The sequence below is a fragment of the Rhineura floridana genome, chromosome 1 (assembly GCF_030035675.1).
Source record: "Rhineura floridana isolate rRhiFlo1 chromosome 1, rRhiFlo1.hap2, whole genome shotgun sequence".
Lineage (NCBI taxonomy): Eukaryota > Metazoa > Chordata > Lepidosauria > Squamata > Rhineuridae > Rhineura > Rhineura floridana.
This window is the reverse complement of record NC_084480.1, coordinates 139,075,114-139,097,828: the sequence shown is the minus strand read 5'-3', so window position 1 is coordinate 139,097,828 and position 22,715 is coordinate 139,075,114. Positions and strand designations below refer to the sequence as shown.

Genomic DNA, 22,715 nt, shown 5'->3' with positions numbered 1-22,715 from the left:
ACATTTACAGCCCTTTCCAGGGCTGTGGAGTTGGAAGCAATTTTGGGTGGAGTCACAGTCAGAAAGTAGAAAAATAGAGGAGTCGGAGTTGAAGGTTTGGCGTACCGACTCCACAGCCCTGCTTCCAGCTACCATTTTTGTCATCCTCCCATCCTAGTCCCCAGGTTTTGTTTGATGTTATAGGTAAAAAATGGCTGCCACTGCAAAAATATTATGGCCAGACCACTGTAAGTTTTAAAAAGGTAATTGAAACGGAAGGCCCGGGGTGGTATTAGCAGTACCATCCTTGTTGCGGACGTGCTGAGACCCTGGTATCTCTCCAAAGATGCTAGGTGTTGGTGCTAGATTGAGTAAAACAACTTCTGTGGCGCTGTCATTATACTGAACATTTTTCTGATTTTGATCTATATCATTGGCTGCTGGCCAAATATAAGAAAAATACAACTAAGGACAAGATGACATAAGGTAAGTTCTACAAAATGTTATGGAAGGAGAGAAGGTAGCTCTGTAGGCAATAACTCCTTTTGGAAGAATGCACATGTATTTAGAACATATAGTCCTTCCCTTAGTACAAGATGATGAGCTTAACTGTGGGAGGGAACTTGAGCCCAATATTAAGTCCACCACCACCACCCAGATTTGTGGATCAAGGAGTTATCTAATCCCTTGCTTAACTCCAAAATAGCAGGCATCACTCCTTTGGTGAATGCCACTCTCTCAGGTTCTGTGTTCTGCAGAGGATGTTGAAGGAGTGAAGGAGTCCATATCCCTTTACACTTTTTTTTGCAGAAGTAGCATAAGTCTTTCTGCTTCTTCAAAAGTCTCAGGTGAAATTATTACTTCGCACAACATTTAAATTATGCATTTCACCACAGTGAGATATAGTAATTGTCATGGGCTTGCATGGATTGAAAAAAGATTAGATAAATTTGTGGAAGGTCGATGTACCAATGACTATTAACAATGTTTTGTTTTGTGGTGAACTTTTTTAGCTGCTGGAAAAACATCATTATTTATATAAATACATTCTAGCCAAGCTTTTCATGTTTAGAGGTCTTAACTCTTCTGAACATTGGATACTATGGATGGAGTGAAGGCAGCAGCAGGGAAGGGCTGTTACATTTATGACATGCTTGTTGGCTTCATGGAGGCATCTGGCTCACCCTTGTGGAAAACAGGATGCTGGACCAGATGAACCTTTGGTCTAATCTAGTAGGCCTTTTCTTCTAAAAGACCCAATTCCCATCACTGTCTCCCTGTCTCCTGCCCACCCCTGTCCAAGTTCTCTGGGACTCTGACTTATGGGTGGGGATGGAGGTGGAATAGTGATTACAAATAATGACTGGCTACTAAACAAAGCCAAAATTTGTGCACTCTTATCTAGGAGCCTGAATAACCCATTAAAATATCTCATGACTTCCTGGTTTATTTTAGATTTTAGAGCCACTTTTATTTGGCACTGCAGGCACACTGATGCTAAGGTGACTGCAATCTCTATAGAAAGGTGTGTATATTCTACTTTCAAAAGAAGATTCTGATCTCTAGTCATGTAGTGTAAATACACAAGGAAGCTACATTCTATCACTGCTCCTGTTTCTGAGGGTTTAGGGGTGCAGGTTTCATAAAATCATAGAATAGTAGAGTTGGAAGGGGCCTATAAGGCCATCAAGTCCAACTCCCTGCTCAGTGTAAGAATCTCACTTAAAGCATACCCCACAGGTGGTTGTCCAGCTGCTTCTGGAATGCCTCCAGTATTGGAGAGCTCATGATCTCTCTAGGTAATTGATTCCACTGTCATATCTAACAGTTAGGATATTTTTCCTGATGTTCAGCCAAATCTGGTTTCCTGTAATTTGAGCCCATTATTCTGCGTCTTGCACTGTGGGACGATTGAGAAGAGATCTTGGCCCTCTTCTGTGTGACAACCTTTCAAGTACTTGAAGAGTGCTATCATATCTCCCAATGGTCTTCTCTTCTTCAGGCTAAACATGCCCAGTTCTTTCAGTCTCTCCTCCTAGGGCTTTGTTTCCAGTCCCCGGATCATCCTTGCTGCCCTCCTCCAAACCTGTTCCAGTTTGTCTGCATCCATCTTAAAATGTGGTGTCCAGAATTGGATGCAGTACTCGAGATGAGGCCTAACCAGTGCCAAATAGAGGGGAACTAGTACTTCGCACTATTTGGAGACTATACCTCATTAATGCAGCGTAAAATAGCATTTGCTTTTTTTGCAGCCACATTGCACTGTTAGCTCATGTTCAGCTTGCAATCAATGATAATTCCAAGAACCTTCTTGCATGTAATATTGCTGAGCCAAGTATCCCCCATCTTATAACTGTGCATTTGGTTTCTTTTTCCTAGGTGTAGAACTTTGCACTTATCCCTGTTGAATTTCATTCCGTTGTTTTCAGCCCAATGATCCAGCCTATCAAGATCCCTTTGAATTTTGTTTCTGTCTTCCAAGATATTAGCTATCCCTCCCAATTTTGTATCATCTGCAAATTTGATAAGCATTCACTGCACCTTCCAGGTCATTAATAAAAATGTTGAAGAGCACTGGGCCCAGGACTGAGCCCTGCTGTACCTTGCTTGTTACCACCCTCAAGTTTGAGAAGGAACCATTGATAGTTTTCCCCTCCATACTTTGATATTTGCACTTAGGTGTACTTCTAGTACTACATAAATTGCCAGTTGACTCTTAAACTTGGGGACATTATGGGTAACCTGGTTAGTTCCAAAATGTATATGATTCAGACCTTGCTGAAAACAGCACTATGCTCAGTCCATGCCTTCTTGCTAGATCTGGACAGATATGGAATTGTGTGTAGAAATACTGTGGTGTTGGTAGGTCCCCAGATTTTCCAGGAATTTTTGTGGAAATATGACCATAATAAAAATAAATGTAACTCCCCTATAATGAATCATCACCATCAAGAAGTTTGAGAGTTGCCTACAGCATGCATCTCGCTGAATAGTACAATAACTCCTATCCGTCAGTACAAAAAAAGCATGTTACTATTCATTCATTCATTCATTCATTGCATTTATATACCGCCTCATAGCTGAAGATCTCTGGGCGGTTTACAGCAATTAAAAACATTAAAAACAAGTATACAAATTTAAACCATACCAAATGAAAACCCATAAAAACCGGTAGGCAAGTTCCAACACGTACTATTCAAATGCTGTTTAAAAATGCCTGGGAGAAGAAGAAAGTCTTGACCTGGTGCTGAAAAGATGGCAGTGTTGGTGCCAGGTGCACCTCATCAGGGAGATCATTCCATAATTTGGGGGCCACAGCCAGCCTCCAGGCTTCCCTCGGAGTAGGCACCTGGAGGAGGACCTTTGATGTTGAGCGTAGTGTATGGGTGGGTTCATGTCAGGAAAGGCGTTCTATCGGGTATTGTGGTCCCAAGCTGTGTAAGGTTTTATAGGTTAAAAACAGCACCTTGAATCGGGCTCGGGAACATACAGACAGCCAATGCAAGCGGGCCAGAATCAGTTTTATATGTTCGAACCATCTGGTCCCTGTTAACAATCTGGCCGCTACATTTTGCATGAAGTGCAGTTTCCGAACTGTCTTCAAAGGCAGCCCCATGTAGAGTGCATTGCAATAATCTAACTTGGAGGTTACCAGAGCATGGACAACTGAAGCCAGGTTATCCCTGTCCAGGTAGGGGCGTAGCTGGGCCACCAACCGGAATTGGTAGAAGGCACTCCGTGGCACCGAGGCTATTTGAGCCTCAAGTGACAGAGATGGTTCTAGGAGAACCCCCAAGCTACGAACCTGGTCCTTCAGGGGGAGTGCAACCCCATCCAGGACAGGTTGGACATCCACCATCCGGTCAGAAGAACCACCCACTAGCAGCATCTCAGTCTTGTCTGGATTGAGCCTCAGTTTATTAGCCCTCATCCAGTCCATTGTCGCAGCCAGGCATTGGTTCAGCACATTGACAGTCTCACCTGAAGAAGATGAAAAGGAGAAATAGAGCTGCGTGTCAACAGCATACTGATGGCAACACATTCCAAAACTCCGTATGATTGCACCCAACGGTTTCATGTGATGTTGAACAGCATGGGGGACAGAACTGACCCCTGTGGAACCCCATACTGGAGAATCCACAATGCCGAGCAGTGTTCCCCAAGCACCACCTTCTGGAGTCCCTTCCACTCCCAACTCAGCCAGTCTTCCCAGAATGATACCATGGTCGATGGTATCGAAAGCTGCTGAAAGATCAAGGAGAAACAACAGAGTCACACTTCTCCCATCTCTCTCCCAACAGAGGTCATCATACAGGGTGACCAAGGCTGTTTCTGTGCCAAAACCAGGCCTGAAACCTGACTTAAATGGATCCAAATAATCGGTCTCATCCAACAGTGTCTGGAGCTGGCCTGCAACCATTCGTTCAAGGACCTTGCTCAGAAATGGAACATTTGCCACTGGCCTATAGTTATTAAGATTTTCTGGGTCCTGGGAGGGTCTCTTCAGGAGTGGTCTCACTACTGCCTCTTTCAGGCCGTGAGTGGGGAATATATGCCATGAGTGGGGAATCTTTTTGGCCTGGTGGGCTAGATTTATCTCCTCCAACCCCTGTTGGCTAACTTTGACAGGTGGGTGGGGCCATCCATTTGTCAATTATCTGATGTCATGATTAGGTCAGGTGACTGATAGGCAGATGGTACTGCACACCTGTCAGAGTTGACCTGTGGGGTGAGGTCTGCTTCAGCAACGCATTCCCTGTAGGGAATGCATTGGCGAAGCAGCAACCAGGAGGACTGAGCCCTCCGCTTATCAGATGATGAGTAGAGGGTTCAATCCTGCTGGCAGCAGGATTCTGCTTATCTAGCATGTTCCCCATGGGAAACATGCTGGTGAAGCAACAACCAGCAGGATTGTCCTCTCCTCTCACCAGATGATGAGTGGAGGGTCTAATCCTGCTGACTGCAGGGGTCTGCTTCACCAGCACACTCTCTGCGGGTAACCTACTGGTGAAATGCATTGACATGGGAGAATTTTCAAAAAAACCTCATGTCACACAAAAATAATCTGTAGTCCCCAATATAATGCTTATATTACAAAATCACGTTGTTGTACCTTTATTGTATTGGATGGAAATTATTTTATAAGGTTTAGAAGATCTTGCCAGTTCAGTAGGTTTAGGACATATGCTGAAGCTGCCCACCTACAGCTGCAACAAAGAAAACCAAACCCACAATCTATGGAACAAAATTGGATTGTACAGTGTTTTGTGAACCTGTACCTTGTTTGCATTGGGCATATAATGTCCCCAATTTTCTTTTTCTTGTACAATTATCCCCTCCCCGGTTCTTCCATAGTTTGCTTTACCTTGGTGTGCTATTGTATCCTAATTGGTACCAATAAGGTTAATGCTAACCAGGATTACCCTTGTAACTAAGCCTTAAAAACAGGTTTGGGATTACCCTGGAATTTTGTTAGTACTAACCATGGTTAGCATCAAAGCACATGTAATACTACACCACTGTTAAGTGGAGGGAAGAGGATGTGCACAAGCCCACAGCTTATTCCCGATCTCCTGAACAACTTACATTCTAGAACATATATTTCATCATTGGAAGCATTGCTTTAAATTTTATAAAATGCATCACTGAATTTGTGTGTCTTCTGTTATCTTTTTAAATAAATTTTTATTTGAAGAAAGTTTTCTATATTATAGGATGTCAGCTCTACACTGCATCAGCAGTGTCCGGGGGGGGCTGGAAATTCCTGGGTCTTTGGCAGGGAAGGAAAGTCCTTAGCCAGCAGTCGGGTTGTAAATCTGCCAGGCCTATCCGAAGCGTACTTGCCGAGTCGGAAGTCCAGAAGCGAGGTCAGTGGAGGTGCGGGATCAATTGCCAAGGAGGTCAGTCGAAGAGATGCTGCAGGGAAACTAGGTCTACACAAAGCCACGCCTGACGTTGCAGTCAGCAACAAGCTGCAGCCAAGGTGTGCCTTATAAAGAGCAGGATGGACAGCAGGTGTGAGCCCTCAGCGTTTGGGCCTTAAGGAGACAGGCCTGCCTCTCTTCTGCCTGACCTTCTGCTGTCTACGTTCTGCAGGTGAGGGGGGAGTATCCTGTTCACTGTCTGTGTCTGGCTGCAGGGCCTCTGCTGTCCCTGGGGTGCTCTGCAGCTGAGGGGCAGAAGGAGCTGGATTCTCAGGAGGCTCCTCCGTGTCTCCTGCTGCTCCTGGGTCTGCTGCTGTTACTCCCGAGTCGTCCTCATCTGAGGAGTCCTCTGACGGGGCCATGACACTATCCCCCGCCCCACGACCAACCCTCCGCCTCCCACCGGGGCCCGGCTTATCCGGGTAGTGCTGGTGGAAGCGCCGGACCAGACGAGGGGCATGCACCTGCGCTGCATCTTCCCATGAGCGTTCCTCAGGGCCGTATCCCTACCAGTCTATGAGGTACTGGAGGCGGCCCCGATGCCTCCGGGAGTCCAGGATCTGCGCCACTTTGAATTCCTCTTCCCCGTTGACTTGTATCGGTGGTGGGGGCCGTGGTTGACTACCCAAGGGGTGAGGCGGGAGAGCGGGAGTCAGCAGTGATCTATGGAAGACAGGGTGAATGCGGAAGGAGGCAGGGAGTTGGAGCCGGAACGCCACCGGGTTAATTTGCTGGGTGATCCGGAAGGGTCCTGCATTCCGAGCCTCCAGCTTGTGAGACGGCCGTTGCGAACGCAGGAATTTGGTTGAGAGCCATACCCGGTCGCCTACCTTCAGCGGCGGGCCTGGTTGGCGGTGGCGGTCAGCAAAGCGCTTATACGCGTCCTTGGCCTGCTCCAGCTGCTCCTTCAGGACTGCCTGCAGGGCTTGCAACTCCTGCAGCATGACATCCGCAGCGGGGACCGGCGACGGGGGTCGCACTGAGGGGAAGAATTGGGGGTGGTAGCCATAAGAGGCAAAGAACGGGGTCTGGCGCGTGGAGGCATGCACGGAGTTATACGCGAACTCCGCCAGCGGTAACGATCCACCCAATTGTCCTGTTGGAAGCAGGTGTAACACCGCAGGTATTGTTTGACGGTGGCGTTGGTATGTTCTGTTTGTCCATCTGATTGAGGGTGGTGGGCGGAGGACAAGTGGATCTGGACGTTCAGGGCCTGAAACAGGGCCTGCCAGAACCGGGCGGTGAACTGGGCTCCTCGGTCAGAGATCAGGTGGTCGGGGAGGCTGTGTAACCGGAAAACCTGGGTCAAGAACAGTTGCGCAGTTTCTGGGGCAGAGGGGAGGCCGGCACAGGGGAGGAAATGGGCCATCTTGGTGAACAGGTCTACGACTACGAGGATGGTGGTCATTCTCCGGGAGGCTGGTAAGTCCGTGATAAAATCCAGGGAGACCGAGTGCCAGGGCCCGGGGGGGGTAGGCAGTGGGAGCAGGAGCCCCGGGGGCTTGCCGGGGTGGCTGTTGGCTCGCTGGCAGGTATCACAGGCCACTACATAGTCCTTGACGTCCGCTTGGACCCGGGGCCACCAGAAATCCCGTAGGACCAGGTGGAGGGTTTTATACGTTCCAAAATGCCCTGCCAGCTGGCTGTCATGGCAGAGGTGGAGCACCTCTCCCCGCAGAGCTCCCAGAGGAACGTACAACCGGTTCCGGTGATACAAGAGGCCCTGCTGCAAGGAAAAGGGGCTGTCCCGGGCGGGCATCCCTGACTGGAGCTCTTGCTGCTGGGCCAGGGCGTAGGGGTCCTTTTGCTGCTGTTCCTGCACCTGGTCCAGGAGGGGTTGTGGCTGGTGGGTAGCGGCGAAGTTCTCTGGGTGAAGAATTGGGCGAAGGGGGCGATCGACCTGCTCGGCTTGGTATTCTGTCTTGCGAGAGAGCACGTCTGCTAGGGTGTTTCGGTGGCCAGGGAGGTAGGTGACCGTGAACTGGAACCGGGAGAAAAACAGGGACCACCGGATCTGGCGTTGGTTCAGCCATCGGGCGCTTTGCAGGTGCTCCAGGTTTCGGTGGTCTGTTCGTACCTGGACCGGATGGTGTGCCCCTTCCAGGAGATGACGCCAGGTCTCAAAGGCTACTTTGATGGCCAGTAACTCCTTCTCCCAAATGGTGTAGTTCTGTTCCGAAGCGTTGAGTTTCCAGGAGTGGAACGCACAGGGGAGCAGGGACTGCTTGCTCCCCACCGGCTGAAGTAGGACTGCTGCCACTGCCTTATCGGATGCATCGGTCTCCACTATGTAAGGTCGGGTAGGGTCGGGTTGCTGGAGGATGGGTTCAGATGTAAAGGCGTGTTGGAGGTGCCGGAAGGCCTGTTGAGCGGCCTCGGTCCAAACAAACTTCTCTTTGCCTCGAAGCAGGTCTGATATGGGCGTGGTGAGTTCGGAGAAGTGGGAGATGAACCGGCGGTAATAGTTGGCGAAGCCCAAGAAGCGCTGCACATCTTTGGGGCTTCGCGGAGCTGCCCAGTGGAGGATGGTCTCAATTTTGGCAGGGTCCATCTGGATACCCGAGGGCGAGATCCGATGGCCTAGGAAATCCACGGTCGTGAGTTCAAAGGCGCATTTTTCGAGCTTGGCGAAGAGGCGGTGCTCCCGCAGGCACTGCAGCACCGCTCGAACGTGCTCCTTATGTTCCGAGGGGTTCCGCAAGTAGATCAGGATGTCATCCAAGTAGATCACCAGGAAGCGGTCTAGGAGGTCCTGGAAGATGTCTTTCATGAAGTGCTGGAAGACGGCAGGAGCATTGCACAAGCCAAACGGCATCACGGTGTACTCAAAGTGCCCATAACGGGTGCAGAAGGCCGTCTTCCACTCATCGCCCTCCCGCATACGCACCAGGTTGTAGGCCCCTCTCAGGTCTAGTTTGGTGAAAATGCGAGCGCCCCGCAGCCGCTCTAACAGTTCTGGGATCAGGGGCAGAGGGTAGCGATTCCGAACTGTAATCTGGTTGAGGGCGCGGTAGTCATTACACAGCCGGAGTTCCCCACATTTCTTTTTGACAAAGAGGACAGGGGCGGCTGCAGGGGACGTGGAAGGGCGAATGAACCCTCGGCGCAGGTTCTTGTCGAGGAACTCTCTGAGGGTTGCCAGTTCGGGTTCTGACAGGGAATAAAGCCGGCCCACGGGAATCTTGGCTCCAGGGAGCAGATCAATGGGACAGTCGTAAGGACGATGGGGCGGCAACTGGTCTGCCTCTTGCTTCCCAAACACATCTGCGAACTCCCGGTACTGTTCCGGTAAGGCCTCGGGCACGGAGCTTGCCTCCTGGGTCATCAGGATGCGCTCCTTCGGCCTCCAGCAGTTGGCTTGGCAATAGGGGGATCCGAGGGTCAGTCGGCCCGTGGACCACTGGATGATGGGGTCATGCCGCTGGAGCCATGCCAGGCCTAGCACGACCGGGAAGTGGGGTGCGGCAGCCAGGTAGAACTGGAGGCTTTCCTCATGCTCCCCCAGGGCCATGTCGAGCGGCACTGTCTCCTGTACTACAGGGCCCGAAGCGAGAAGCCGGCCATCAATAGTCTCCACCAGAAGGGGGCGGTGAATGGGTTGACTAGGAACCCGATGGAGCTTGGCAAAGGACACATCCATAAAATTGCTGGTGGATCCTGAGTCCAGCATGGCGGGTACTTGTAGGGTCCCCCTTCCGGGGACTGTCAGTGCGATCAACACGGTCAGATGCTTGGGCGGTGAGGAACTGAGGTGGCAGGCCCCTTGAACCATGAGGTTGCCCCGGCTCAGGGGCCTGTGAAGGCCGGGGCATGGGCGTTTCCCGAGGCAGGGGCTGTGGGTCGTTTCGCGGATCACTGGGCTGCAAAATGTCCCGGGGCCCTGCAATACAGGCAGAGGCCCTGTTGCCGGCGTCGCAGCTTTTCGGCCGCAGAGAGACGTGGCCGAGCCCCTCCCAGCTGCATCGGTTCTGCCGGGGGTGTAGGGTCCTTGCCGACAGGTTCCAAGGACCCAGCCACTGGGGCTGATGCTCTGTAGACTGGCTGGGGTCGGTTGGCAGCACGCCTGCTTTCCAGCCTCCCGTCAATCTGGAGACACAGGCATATGAGGGTTTGCAGGGTTCCAGGGCGCTCCACCCTAGCTAGCTCATCCAGGAGCTCATCCGACAGCCCCTCCTGAAACTGGTCCATGAGAGCGGCTTCGTTCCAGCCCAGGGTTTGTTGCAATAGACGAAAGTCTGTTACATATTCCCCCAAGGGGCGTCGGCCTTGCCGCAGCCTGCGTATCCGGCGGTTGGCTGTGGCAGATTGGACTGGGTCCTCGAACATAGCCTTCAGTTCTCTGGTGAAGGCGGCTAGGTCGTTGAGCACGGGGCTCCGCTCGAGGAGCAGGGGCGTGGCCCAACTAGCTGCCGCCCCGGTGCAGAGGTTAATCAAGAATCCCACCCGGGTCTTATCATCTGGGAAGGCCTCTGGGCGTAACTCCATGAAGAGCTGGGCCTGGGCCAAGAAGGCTGAGAGCTGGTCGGAAGCCCCAGTAAATTTCTCTGGGAGAGTCACAGGGCACTTGGCTCTCCCTGTAGATAGAGGGGGTGGGGCTGCTGCTAGCTGGGTTTGCAAGCCTTGGACAGCCAACAGCAGCTGGTCTACTTGTGAGCGCAAGAGCAAGTTTTCCTGCTGGAGTTGCTCCATGGTCAGCACTTCCCCCACTCCTTTGTTGCCTGCTTTGTTTGGGCTGACTGCAAACTGTCAGCTCTACACTGCATCAGCAGTGTCCGGGGGGGGCTGGAAATTCCTGGGTCTTTGGCAGGGAAGGAAAGTCCTTAGCCAGCAGTCGGGTTATAAATCTGCCAGGCCTATCCGAAGCATACTTGCCGAGTCAGAAGTCCAGAAGCGAGGTCAGTGGAGGTGCGGGATCAATTGCCAAGGAGGTCAGTCAAAGAGATGCTGCAGGGAAACTAGGTCTACGCAAAGCCACGCCTGACGTTGCAGTCAGCAACAAGCTGCAGCCAAGGTGTGCCTTATAAAGAGCAGGATGGACAGCAGGTGTGAGCCCTCAGCGTTTGGGCCTTAAGGAGACAGGCCTGCCTCTCTTCTGCCTGACCTTCTGCTGTCTCCGTTCTGCAGGTGAGGGGGGAGTATCCTGTTCACTGTCTGTGTCTGGCTGCAGGGCCTCTGCTGTCCCTGGGGTGCTCTGCAGCTGAGGGGCAGAAGGAGCTGGATTCTCAGGAGGCTCCTCCGTGTTTCCTGCTGCTCCTGGGTCTGCTGCTGTTACTCCCGAGTCGTCCTCATCTGAGGAGTCCACTGATGGGGCCATGACATAGGACAGTGAGTTTTTCCTTGCATCTTAAGAAGCTGTGTTATGCGGGCACATCCACAAAACAGATTAATGTGGATTCAGAACTACTCATGCCTGCCCCGTACACTTGATGTTCTTCTCATCCAAATGTCAACCCATGCTTTTTTTGGCCATTGAATCTTCATTTTCATGATCCTTCACTTTGCCCAGTGGTGGAGGCATTGTGACTTTAAGTTTCTATGGACAGTTTATTTTGGGTGTGAGGTGATGCTTCATTGGGTACCCTGTGTCCCCACACTCCCTGTTTCTGTTCGTTCTTCGCTTGAGCAAAACCCAGTCTTTCTTTCTGGCAGACCAAAGAATCGGAGCATATTACACCTGTTGCTGAAGGCATGTTTGCATTACAATTACACACACACTCATACATATATGCACACACACGTGTGCAGACACCCACCTGTTTTATATAGAACTTCTCCTTTGGAAGACAGCTATATTAAAAATAAAAATCAAATTGGCTGACATCTGCATATGTAAAATTGACTATGCTCGCTGTTTCAGTTAATAGGGTGTCTCCCCGCTCCCCATAGCTGCTTCTCTTGAGGTTGCGCTGGTTTTATCTTTAATTTTAATATATCAATTTAGTGCAAACTGATGTTTTGCAAAACAGGTGTATTTAATTTTTTGAAAAACACATTAGCTTATCAAGATATAAACCAGCCCAAAGATGCTCCTTTTTGCTGTTCATGTGTTGAAAAGGGGAGGAGTTGAAGGGCAAAGTTTGTATTGTTGTTGATACTATCATCATCAAAACATCATCACAGAGTTGGTGCCACATGCTGGGCTAGGAGGTGGGGATGGTGGCTGCACTACTAATGTAGCAGATCAGGAAGGACAAAATATGTATTTTCGAAAGGGTGTAATTTTAAAGCCAAAGAAGACTGGAGTGGTTATTTATAGCATGCCAGTGTGCAGAGAAAAATAACATTCACTTTTAGGATAGAGTAGGCAAAATACCTAATTAATTTTACAATTCCATCTTCGAGAATGCACACTTCCTGCAAGGATTTTTTAAAGGTGTATGTGTGCAGGTACAGAAATAGATACCCAGACAAGCAAAAGTGATGGAGGACAGGGAAGTAGTAATTGAGGAAAGGGGCAGTATACAGAGTACAGAAGCATCCCTATCAAGGACCGCCCACTGGTGCAGATGGGAAACAACAGTATATTTATCTGAGGCTGAAAATGTAAACCACTCCTGCATGGACACCGTTGCTCAAGTTCGCACACAGATATATCTGATCTTGTGCGAGATTTCACTCTTTGTCGCTGTTGCTGAATTTGATTGATAATAATTGTATTTTGTATTTTATTTCATTAGTGTACATTTTTGTATTTTAATCTTGGGAGCCATGTTTGGCCAAAAAGTGGCGTAAAAAAAACCTTTAGCCTAATGTAGCATTATATAATCTATGCAAATACTCATTTATTTTGTCTTCAGGTAAATTCAGTTGATCCATTTTCTCTACAGCAATTTTCTACTGTCAGCACCTGATGGGGACTTTATTTTATTAAAAGGATAAAAATGTCATTGGCTCAGCTATCATACCATCTAGGAAAAATAAATCCCTAAGTGACTGGACGGGATGAGAAAATCTAATGTTGATCACCTGTCTAAAGATCTATAGCAATCATGATTTGTGAGAACTGTACTCCAGGTATTAATCAAGATGCAAGGGATCTACAAGTCTCTAGTTAGGTTATCTGGAGGAAATCTTTCTATAAATAATACACCAGTGTGCATGATGCTTTACTGACCCACAACAAACAAACAACAAAACAAAAAAGATACCTGCCTCAATAAACTCACAGTCTAAGCTCATTCAAGAGGCTCTGAGAGTGACCACCTTTCAGAGGTAATGTTTGAATTAAGGCCTTCCTTCTTCACAGCCACTGTAGACATTAGCTGTCTAGTGACAAATTTGAGTACTAATCAGGATATTGGATTTATTCTTTTGGGCTGAATTGTATGCTTACTTTTCTATGCTATGTATAAATAAAATAAAATAATATTTTGAAGTTGCCTAGTGAGGTGTTGTCACACTTCTGAAATCTCTTGATGTGCTAACATAATGTAATAGATGCAACTTGACTAAATATATGTATTCCTCCTCAGATCCAGACATTTAATGTTGAAGCACCATGCCAGACTGTAGAAGATTTAACCAATGGAGTCGTGATGGCCCAAGTCCTGCAGAAGATGTGAGAGAACACTTTTTGTAAATCATTGTAAATGTGTCATTTTATTCAGTTTAGATTCTGTTCCCCCGCATCGTATCCATCCAATATGAACTTGCTCTATTATGCTGTGCTCTTACCATTCAACAATTATTTAACAATAAAATGTGGGTTTTATTAATGAATGTGATTGTTGGTATCTCAAACCTTTGTTTTAAACACAGAAAACAGCTATAAATGTCACTGTTCATGGTCAGAACACACATGTAATTTGGGAGGGCGTTTATCCTCAGTTTTAATGAGAAGACTATAGAGAAAATAAAATATTTATTTGAATATTTTTAATACATCAGTTCAATAGTAAACAATTCCCCCATTCACACCTAAAACCATAATGTTTGGTTTAGTAATTCATACTGTGTGTGAGCTGAATGCTTTGCTCTTCCCTTTGTGTGAACAAGTAAACAAACTATAGCTTAGTGTGACATCTGAACCTAGGATCATGGTTTGTTTTGCCCTAGCAAACCACAATCGCTACACCATAAATAAGCATGGTTTAAGATTAAGATACTCTGGACAAGAGGCTACTGTAAGGACAGAATATGGAGAAACCGATTGGTTCCCCATCAGAAAGGGTGTGAGACAGGGGTGTATTTTATCACCCTGTTTAATCTGTACGCAGAACATATCATATGGAAAGCAGGATTGGACCAAGATGAAGGAGGTGTGAAAATTGGAGGGAGAAACATCAATAATTTAAGATATGCAGACGATACCATACTCTTAGCAGAAACCAGTAATGATTTGAAACGAATGCTGATGAAAGTTAGAGGAAGGCACAAAAGCAGGACTACAGCTGAACGTCAAAAAGACTCAAGTAATGACAACAGAAGATTTATGTAACTTTACAGTTGACAATGAGGACATTGAACTTGTCAAGGATTATCAATACCTCGGCATAGTCATTAACCAAAATGGAGACAATAGTCAAGAAATCAGAAGAAGGCTAGGACTGGGGAGGGTAGCTGTGAGAGAACTAGAAAAGGTCCTCAAATGCACTGATGTATCACTGAACACCAAAGTCAGGATCATTCAGACCATGGTATTCCCGATCTCTATGTATGGATGTGAAAGTTGGACAGTGAAAAAGGCAGATAAGAGAAAATCAACTCATTTGAAATGTGGTGCTGGAGGAGAGCTTTGCGCATACCATGGACCGCGAAAAAGACAAATAATTGGGTGTTAGAACAAATTAAACCAGAACTGTCACTAGAAACTAAAATGATGAAACTGAGGTTATCATACTTTGGACACATCATGAGAAGACCTGATTCACTAGAAAAGACAATAATGCTGGGAAAAACAGAAAGGAGTAGAAAAAGAGGAAGGCCAAACAAGAGATGGATTGATTCCATGAAGGAAGCCACTGACCTGAACTTACAAGATCTGAACAGGGTGGTTCATGACAGATGCTCTTGGAGGTCGCTGATTCATAGGGTCGCCATAAGTCGTAATCGACAACAACAGGATTGACAAGCCAATCATTTGTTAAAGTGAAACAATCCACAATCCCAGGTTCATGTGTTTTGTTAAACTGTCCCCGTTGTTTCTTCACTTGCATGAAGGGAGGAGCTTGCACACAACATGATTTGTTTACTAAGCCAAACTTTATAGCTTAGCATTATGTGCAAATGTGGCCAATATTTAGTAGGTTGTTTTTTTAAAAAAATCTATAGTGTGCCACTAATGTACAGGATAAATATGGATCTCCTCCCATAGGAGCGCATTTTGACAGTAGGGTGGGCAACAAAGGAAGGGAATGGATGTTTTATGTATTTGGGTTTTTTTATGCAAAGCATACCCAATAAAAACAGATCTGTATGTTCAGTAAATTATGCCCACAGTGAAAGAAATAGGGCTGGTGTATTTAAGTGTTCATTTAATAATGTCTCCATATTGCTATTCTTCATAAGTAACATTGGTAATGACTTGGTTTATTGAAGACAGTCTAAATTATCCTTTTCATCCCAACTCTGTATTAGCCTTGAAGGGTGACAGCTCTGTCAAGGCAATGTTGGGGAAAGTGCTATTGTTTGCATAATATGTATTCTGTTATAAACAGAGGGACTCTGTTTCCTGCAGTCCTAAGTCTAGCATCTTTCAAGGACATTAAAAGTGCTTGGAGATGACTGAATGGTAGATTTTTTAGTACCTGGTTTTCTGTTGAGAATAAGCATTAAAAGGCAGAGGCAAAGTTGTTCAGAAGGAGAAGGTGAATGCATTTAGAATATAATAAAGCCCTGCACCTCTCTGTCTCTGTTCCACCTTCTCCTCCTGAACAACTTTGCCTCTGCAAGTGGGAGAGGTGTACAGTAGGGCCCTACTCATATGGCAGGTTAGGTTCCAGACCTCCGCCGGAAAGCGAAAAATGCCAAAAAGCGGGTCAGCTGTAGTGTGGGGGTCTGGAACATAACCCGCTGATCGCACCAGAGGAGGAGAAGATCAGATCTTCCCCTCCTCGGGCGCGATCAGCTCGAGCGGGAGTCTGATCATGCCAGAAGAGGAGAAGATCAGCTGTAGCACACTACAGCTGATCTTCTCCTCCGATGTGATCAGCTAGAGTGTGGGAGTCTCACCACCCCCTAGGAGGAGGAGATCAGCTGGAGCATGCTACATCTGATCTTCCCCTCCTCCGGCGCAATCAGCTGGAGTGCAGGGAGCTCCAGCCCCCCCTCCAGCTGATCGCTCCTGCTAGCACCCTATTAGCGGAACGCCGAAAAGCGAGGTGCTGAGAAGCGGGGCCCTACTGTAGTCCGAAATCAGAAAGGGGAGAGAAAAGTAAACAGTTGTGTTGGTAGGCTTACAGCCTTTCATCTCAGAGAGAGCCTCTCTAAAATGCTTCTTCTCATTGAACTTCATTGGTAAATAGCACAGATCTCCCTTGCACTAAGGAGAAAGCTGCAATCATTATGTATATATCATGTATCAACATACCCCATAGAAAGGGACAGAGAAGTTCTGGATTAGGGGTGAAAACCTCTGATCCCAGGGGGTCCTATTTGGCCAATAAGACCATTTTCCTCAAGCCACACCTACGTGCCCTTCAGCTGATGTCACTGATGATGCCAAGGTAGCAGGATTTAATTCCCCCACAGCAGCTGATGAGTGGGGGTTAAATTCTGCTCAGTTCAAGCAGTTAGGTATTCTTGTTTGAGCCTTTGAAAACCAGAGGCTCAAACATGAACATAGGGGCTGTCTGAGAACCCTTTGTAAACAGCAAAAAGGCTTTCAAACAGCGCTGCATCTTGAGCTCCCAACAATTGAAACTTCAGAGTGCAGCATCAGGTGATTGACAGGTGGGCAAGCCTGTCAAGGGTTCCCCATGACTGTCCTAAGTGAACATGGGGATTGATTGCACTGTGCTTTTCCCTGAGTAACATGACCATGTGGGTGGACTGCAGTTCAGTGGGACTGAAGAAGTTGCAGCAAAGTATAAATGAAGCAGAAGAAATTCCCCAGGCATGGAGAGTGAGAGAGAGTGGCAGCCATGCCAAAGAAAGATGAACCAAAGCTATCAAGGAAGGGAAGTTGGTTCTTCCCAATACCCATTCACTCTGCTGTAGCCCAACTTGGAGCTACATTTCCATAGACATTCCCACCATTTAATGGACATCTTGCTAGATAATATATTGCATTAAATGGGTAATGCACATTTGTGCTACTCATGTCAAAAACACAGAGAATTTACTGACAAAAATTATGAATGTGCTTTATTCACATCATGTCACAAATGGAAATCAAGTTAGCCCTTTCACTCAACCAAATGACTGTCAACTAAACCAAATTTGTGGGGGCTTTGCTACTGACACCTTACCTGCCATCCATTTCAGCCATCCTATTATTCACCACTGAAAACCAAGCTGTACTTCAGCAACTTTAACTCAGCTCATCAAAGATGTTGTGGTACTACTGTATTAGATGATAAAGTAAATAAAAACTTCAAATTCTTACTGATTTAAGAGTAGTGTGTGAAATTAGATGAACTTCTTATTTGATGGAAATTAAGTTAAGAATGTTGAATTATGAGATAAAGGTCTAGAGGCAGGACTTAATGAGGAGCTATACAGCCTTGGCTCAATGATTGGGGAGGATAGCCTGTAAGAATTTCATTACACTGGCCAGGCTTCTTGTCCAGTTGATCTCCAGTTTTGAATGTTTGTATTGACCCCCCCCCCAATCCTTTCCTGCTGCCTACCTGAACTGATGTAGGTGCTTTTGAATCTGGTATCGAGGACTCTCAAAATGATGGTACTGAAGTGTTGCTACATCCATGTGTAGCTGTGTTGAGGCAGCTCAGGATTTTTTTGATTGTCATGACAATCATAGGGCTGTCCCAACATATTGGCTCGATTGCATTGTTGCAGATCATGCTCTGGACCTGATGTTCTCATGGGAGTGGAAAGACTGTGATCTAGGTGTTTGTTTTTTTTAAACTCCTTATCATGGTCAGATCACTTATTGGTGAGCTTTAGACTTGCTGTAGTCACCAGGGCTGTGGAGTCGGAGTCGGGAGCAATTTTGGGTGGAGTCGGAGTCGGTACATTTCTACCGACTCCGGCTTCAAAATAAATTTTGATTGACAATTTTTTTAAAATATAAATTCAAAATGTCAAAGAAGCTTCCCATGAAGTCAGCTGTATTTGAGCATTTCACCATAACTCAAGATGGAAAACATTTTGTGTCAGTGTATGACACAGGACCCAGATGAAGACAAATGCTGTGATGCCAAGATCAGCGCATATTCAGGCAGCGATAAAAATGCTCCTACAAGAGCTTCCAATTTAAAAAGACATTTACAGCCCTTTCCAGGGCTGTGGAGTCGGAAGCAATTTTGGGTGGAGTCGGAGTTGGACAGTAGAAAAATAGAGGAGTCGGAGTCAAAGATTTGGCGTACCAACTCCACAGCCGTGGTAGTCACTTCTGTCTGTGGAATGATGGAACTTTTTTGAATTACCTGCTCTCTGCTGATGGATTCTTCAGAGTTCTTAGGAAATTTCCTCTGGCATGGCTGGTATTCCTTTCCACGTCCTGGTCCCTCTGTGGAATGTGGACAGTTGGCATGATTGCTCCTAAATGCTGTCTCCTATTCAATAGAGTTTGTTTGGCCCCTTGCTTTACTGGAGAGCTAGGAGTGATTATGGATGGAAAGATCTGTCAGTTTCGGTTCCCTCAGTTTCTCATTTTTCCAGTGTTAAATTCAGTTCTCTACATTTCTGCAGTGATCAGAGATTTTTTTAAAAAAAATCCTCATGAAAATTCTCCACCGTTGTAGTGTGAATTTCTCTAAATAAACACATTTTTGTAGGCAGTTTTGATAAAGGTACACATTTTTGCAAGCCATTTCTCATCATTTCATGCCTTTTTGCATGTTATTTTCACTTTAGTATTCATTTTTATACACACTTTCCCCTTATATAAGCATATTTGTAAATGTTGTTTAGTTGGTGAACTGCATCCTAAATTCTAATAAATGCAAATTTTGAAGGATGGCTGTGTTTCGGTTCTCATATTGTTTCGGAAATTGCAAATTTAATAAATTCTGCTTGAAATGCAAACTGAAGTGAAATTCTCACCTATCCCTAGGAGTGATGAAGTAGATGGGATGACATCTGGAATGCAGATGGCAGAAAACTCAAAACAAGTTCAATTCAACATTAGTGAAAGCTCATCTTAGAGCAGGGGTCACTAGCCTTTTGTGGCCAGTGGACACATCTGAAAGTTGAGAAAGTGCCATTCACAAAATGGCTGCCGTGGGGGCATGGCATAACACAAAATAGTTGCTGTGGGCTTGTGTAGCAGAGGCTGAGACAGGGCAAACAGGAATTGAGCAAGAAGAACAAATCATCTCTCATGCATTGTGGATTTTTGAGGGGATATTTACTGAGACCTTTTGCAAGTACCGTAGGAGGTACTGGCAATCCCTGTTTAGAGCCTATTCTGTTGGTTAAGTTGGTGGAGAAGGAATTTTCTGAGTGGTCCATGGCTGCCTTCAACTCTGCCCCCAAACGTGTTTGAAAGACATTTTGGACACCTGTTGTGAAGCAATTTTTAAGTGTTTTGAGGATAAAGTCTATCATGTCTGCAATTTGGATGTTACTTTATCAGCAGTTGTACAAACCCCAAAGCATGCAGAATAGCTGTTAATACCTGGAAGTTCTCTGCAGCAGACAGACTTAAATCTGTTCAATGAGGCCTTATCTATGTTTGAAGAGTAATACAATGCCTTGCAAAAGTAATCAGATACCTCACCAATGCTCTTATATTTTTGAATTACAAATGGGACATTGTAATTTTGTTCTGTATGGTATTTTATTTTGAAACACTGCAATTGACATTCAATTATTGTAAGATGACATTGGTTTTATGTTGGGAAATGTTTATAAGAAACAAAAAACTGAAACATGTAGCTTGCATAGTATTCAACCCACACACATTAATATTTGGTAAAGCCAAATGAGCAGGGGAGTTTATTTGGAAGAAAGAAGACATGGAATTCCTCTTGGCAAAGCAGATTCATGCAGCATTGAATTCAGTCCTATATTTCTCTATGCTGTTTATTGCCACAGAGAAAATTGGACAGTTTTTGAGACCTGAAAGACCATCTTATCTTTTATATGCCCAGTCAATCACTGCACTCTGCAGATGAGGGCCTCCTACAGCTACCACCATATCGGGAGGTCCGTTCCACACAACATAAGAAGCAGACCTTTAGTGTAGTGGCACCTACCCTTTGGAATTCCCTCCCCTTAAATATTAGAGAGGCACATATAAAAAAATTCACAACTGTCCAAAAGGAAGATACCTTTTGAGAATATTTATATTGAAGTCTATTTTAGTTAAGAATCACACTGATATTTTAACACCAATACAGAAGAGAGTCATCATAAAGATTTAATTAGTAATATATATTGTGAGGGAATGACAAAAAGAAATAATGGCATAAGCTTCCTGTGCTTCTGAAAATTCATTTTTTAAAGTATATGTTAAGGGGAATGTAAGTTGAGCAGTTAATGTGCAAAATAGCCAGCCATTATGCACATTCACCTGCTATCATGGAAAATGTGCACGTAATCCTTCTATCGGGAGGGAATTGTGTACATTTCCCTGTCAATATATCTCCAACAGTCCTTGAGGAATGGGCATATGTTGAGTGAATTCTGACCATTCTCTGGTCATTATGCATAGTCCCCAACAGGCCTTAGGGAATGTCAATATCTCAACTGCATTTTGTACATTTTCTGAGCAATATGACATTCTCCGGTCAGTATGCATAGTCTCCATAAAACATGCATTTTTGTCCTATCTGTTGTTCAGAGGTGTGGAAGGACTATGTGCACATTCTCCATGACACCTGGTGAAATTGCATAATGGCTGGTTGTTACGCACATTAACTGCTCCACTTATATTCCCTTTAGCGTATATGAAAAAGGGGGTCACATACAGGAGTCAATATATTTTGTGTGTCTTGGTAGCCAGCCAAAAATTGGTTGTTGCCAGGGCATACCCCTACCCAAAGAGCTAGGATCTTGTCCATTACCTTGGGCTGCATCTCAAAGATGCCGCAAAATGTCAGGAATAACTGAAGACCCTCTAATGTCCCTGCCATCCTCCCCCCACCCCCAGCTATGAACTGATATAGATGGGGTGGAAAGAAGCCTGCTTTGTCTGCCTCTGTAGCAGCCAGGTGTTTGGACCCCCCTCCACTCTATGGCTGAATGTGCCTCTGCCATTCCCCTTCATGTCAGAGCCAGCAAAGAGTGGTGGTGATGTGCTGACCTCTTATTGGTTCTGAGCTGGAGGGAGATGGCAGAAATACAGAGACATGTTAAACCTTGTGCCTATGTTTGATACCCATATCACCTAAAGCATTCTTATTATTGGGGGGCGGGATGAAAATAAAACTTGTATAACACCTCTCCTTCGGCATATCCTTAAATGGTTCAAGTATTTCCAGTCCACTGAGCGAGCTGAAAAGGCCCGAAAAACACTTGCTTACTAGAAAAATCAGTACACATTGTTTCATTTAACAATCAAAATGTAGGGCATGACAATCTTCCTCATAACATGTGGCATAGAATGTTGGGGAGCAGTATTTCTGCTGCCTATTTGGGCTTGGATTAGGGGGAAAGAGCCCTTCCAGCGATAGCCAGAAACATACCAACTGGTGTTGCATTGTGGCTTCAGGACATTGATACATGTATATGATACAGAAACTGAGATTCTGTGTTGCATACTAAGTTCCTACAAGACAGCAGCCTTATCAGCCACCACTAAAGTACATGGAAGTGAGTGTTTCATTCTATCATGTAGAGAGAATGAAAACAATTCTATATTACCCCATGGTTGAAAGCTAAGACCTGTTTTCATTACACAGCCTCTTGTAGGAAGCCTAACAGCCACCTTAACTGAAATTCTCCAAAAGTCACCAAGTTTCAGGATGATGTTTAAGTGAAATATGGACACTATACAACTCAGCTTGTATTTGCATATGGTGATGCTATTTTAGTAATTTCTATATGGTGCTCTCTATCTTTAACACAAATATGCTTTTGCTGTTCTCATTAATACAACCTAGAAATATTTGTTTTTTAAAACAAACTCTTTAGCCTTCTGGTGATGAGCTTCATAACAAATTATTTGGTCTCTACAATAGATTGTGGTAGCTCTTGGTTGCTGTTAATTGTAGCCTCGTACAAAGCAGTACTTGGTACAAAATTCATGTATAATGAGATATTAATAGGCGGCCTAGAAATAAAATTTTATTATTTATTTTATTATTATTATTATTAGTAACTTCATTGATAACTTGAGAGAATAGATGTTTTCAGAAGCAAAAAACTGTAACAGCAAAAACTGAATTTGAATTTTCCCAGAGCAAAATGGATCAGAAAATTATTACTGAATATATGCATATTTTCAGAGAATTTAAAAGAATATAAACAAAAAATGTTTTTCTCCCAACAGTGATTAAAAAATGTATGGTTTATTTTTTAAAAAACCTACTATACTATATCGAAATTACTCTTCCTTGCGTTCCTCTAAACAGGTATTGCAGAAATGAAGAGGCAGGCGTAATTGTTGAAGCGAAGGAGAATGTCCAAAGGACTGGCATGCTTCTAGATCAATAATATAAGTTGTTTCAGAATCAAATAGTTCTGGGGGGAGTAAAAATGCATGACAGCAGGAAGGTAGGTGTTAGACCAGTAATTCCAAAACTG

General features: G+C 45.5%; 1 protein-coding gene across 3 annotated transcripts in view; it reads left to right on the top strand.

Moving 5' to 3' along the window:
* The window catches only part of HOOK3 (hook microtubule tethering protein 3), a 132,544-nt gene that overhangs the window by 9,595 nt on the left and 100,234 nt on the right, over positions 1–22,715 (top strand). For all 3 annotated transcript variants that reach the window (XM_061633801.1, XM_061633811.1, XM_061633790.1), the window contains exon 2: positions 13,376–13,461. In XM_061633801.1, the coding sequence (XP_061489785.1) occupies positions 13,376–13,461 (86 nt within the window). The remainder of the gene's footprint in view (positions 1–13,375; positions 13,462–22,715) is intronic.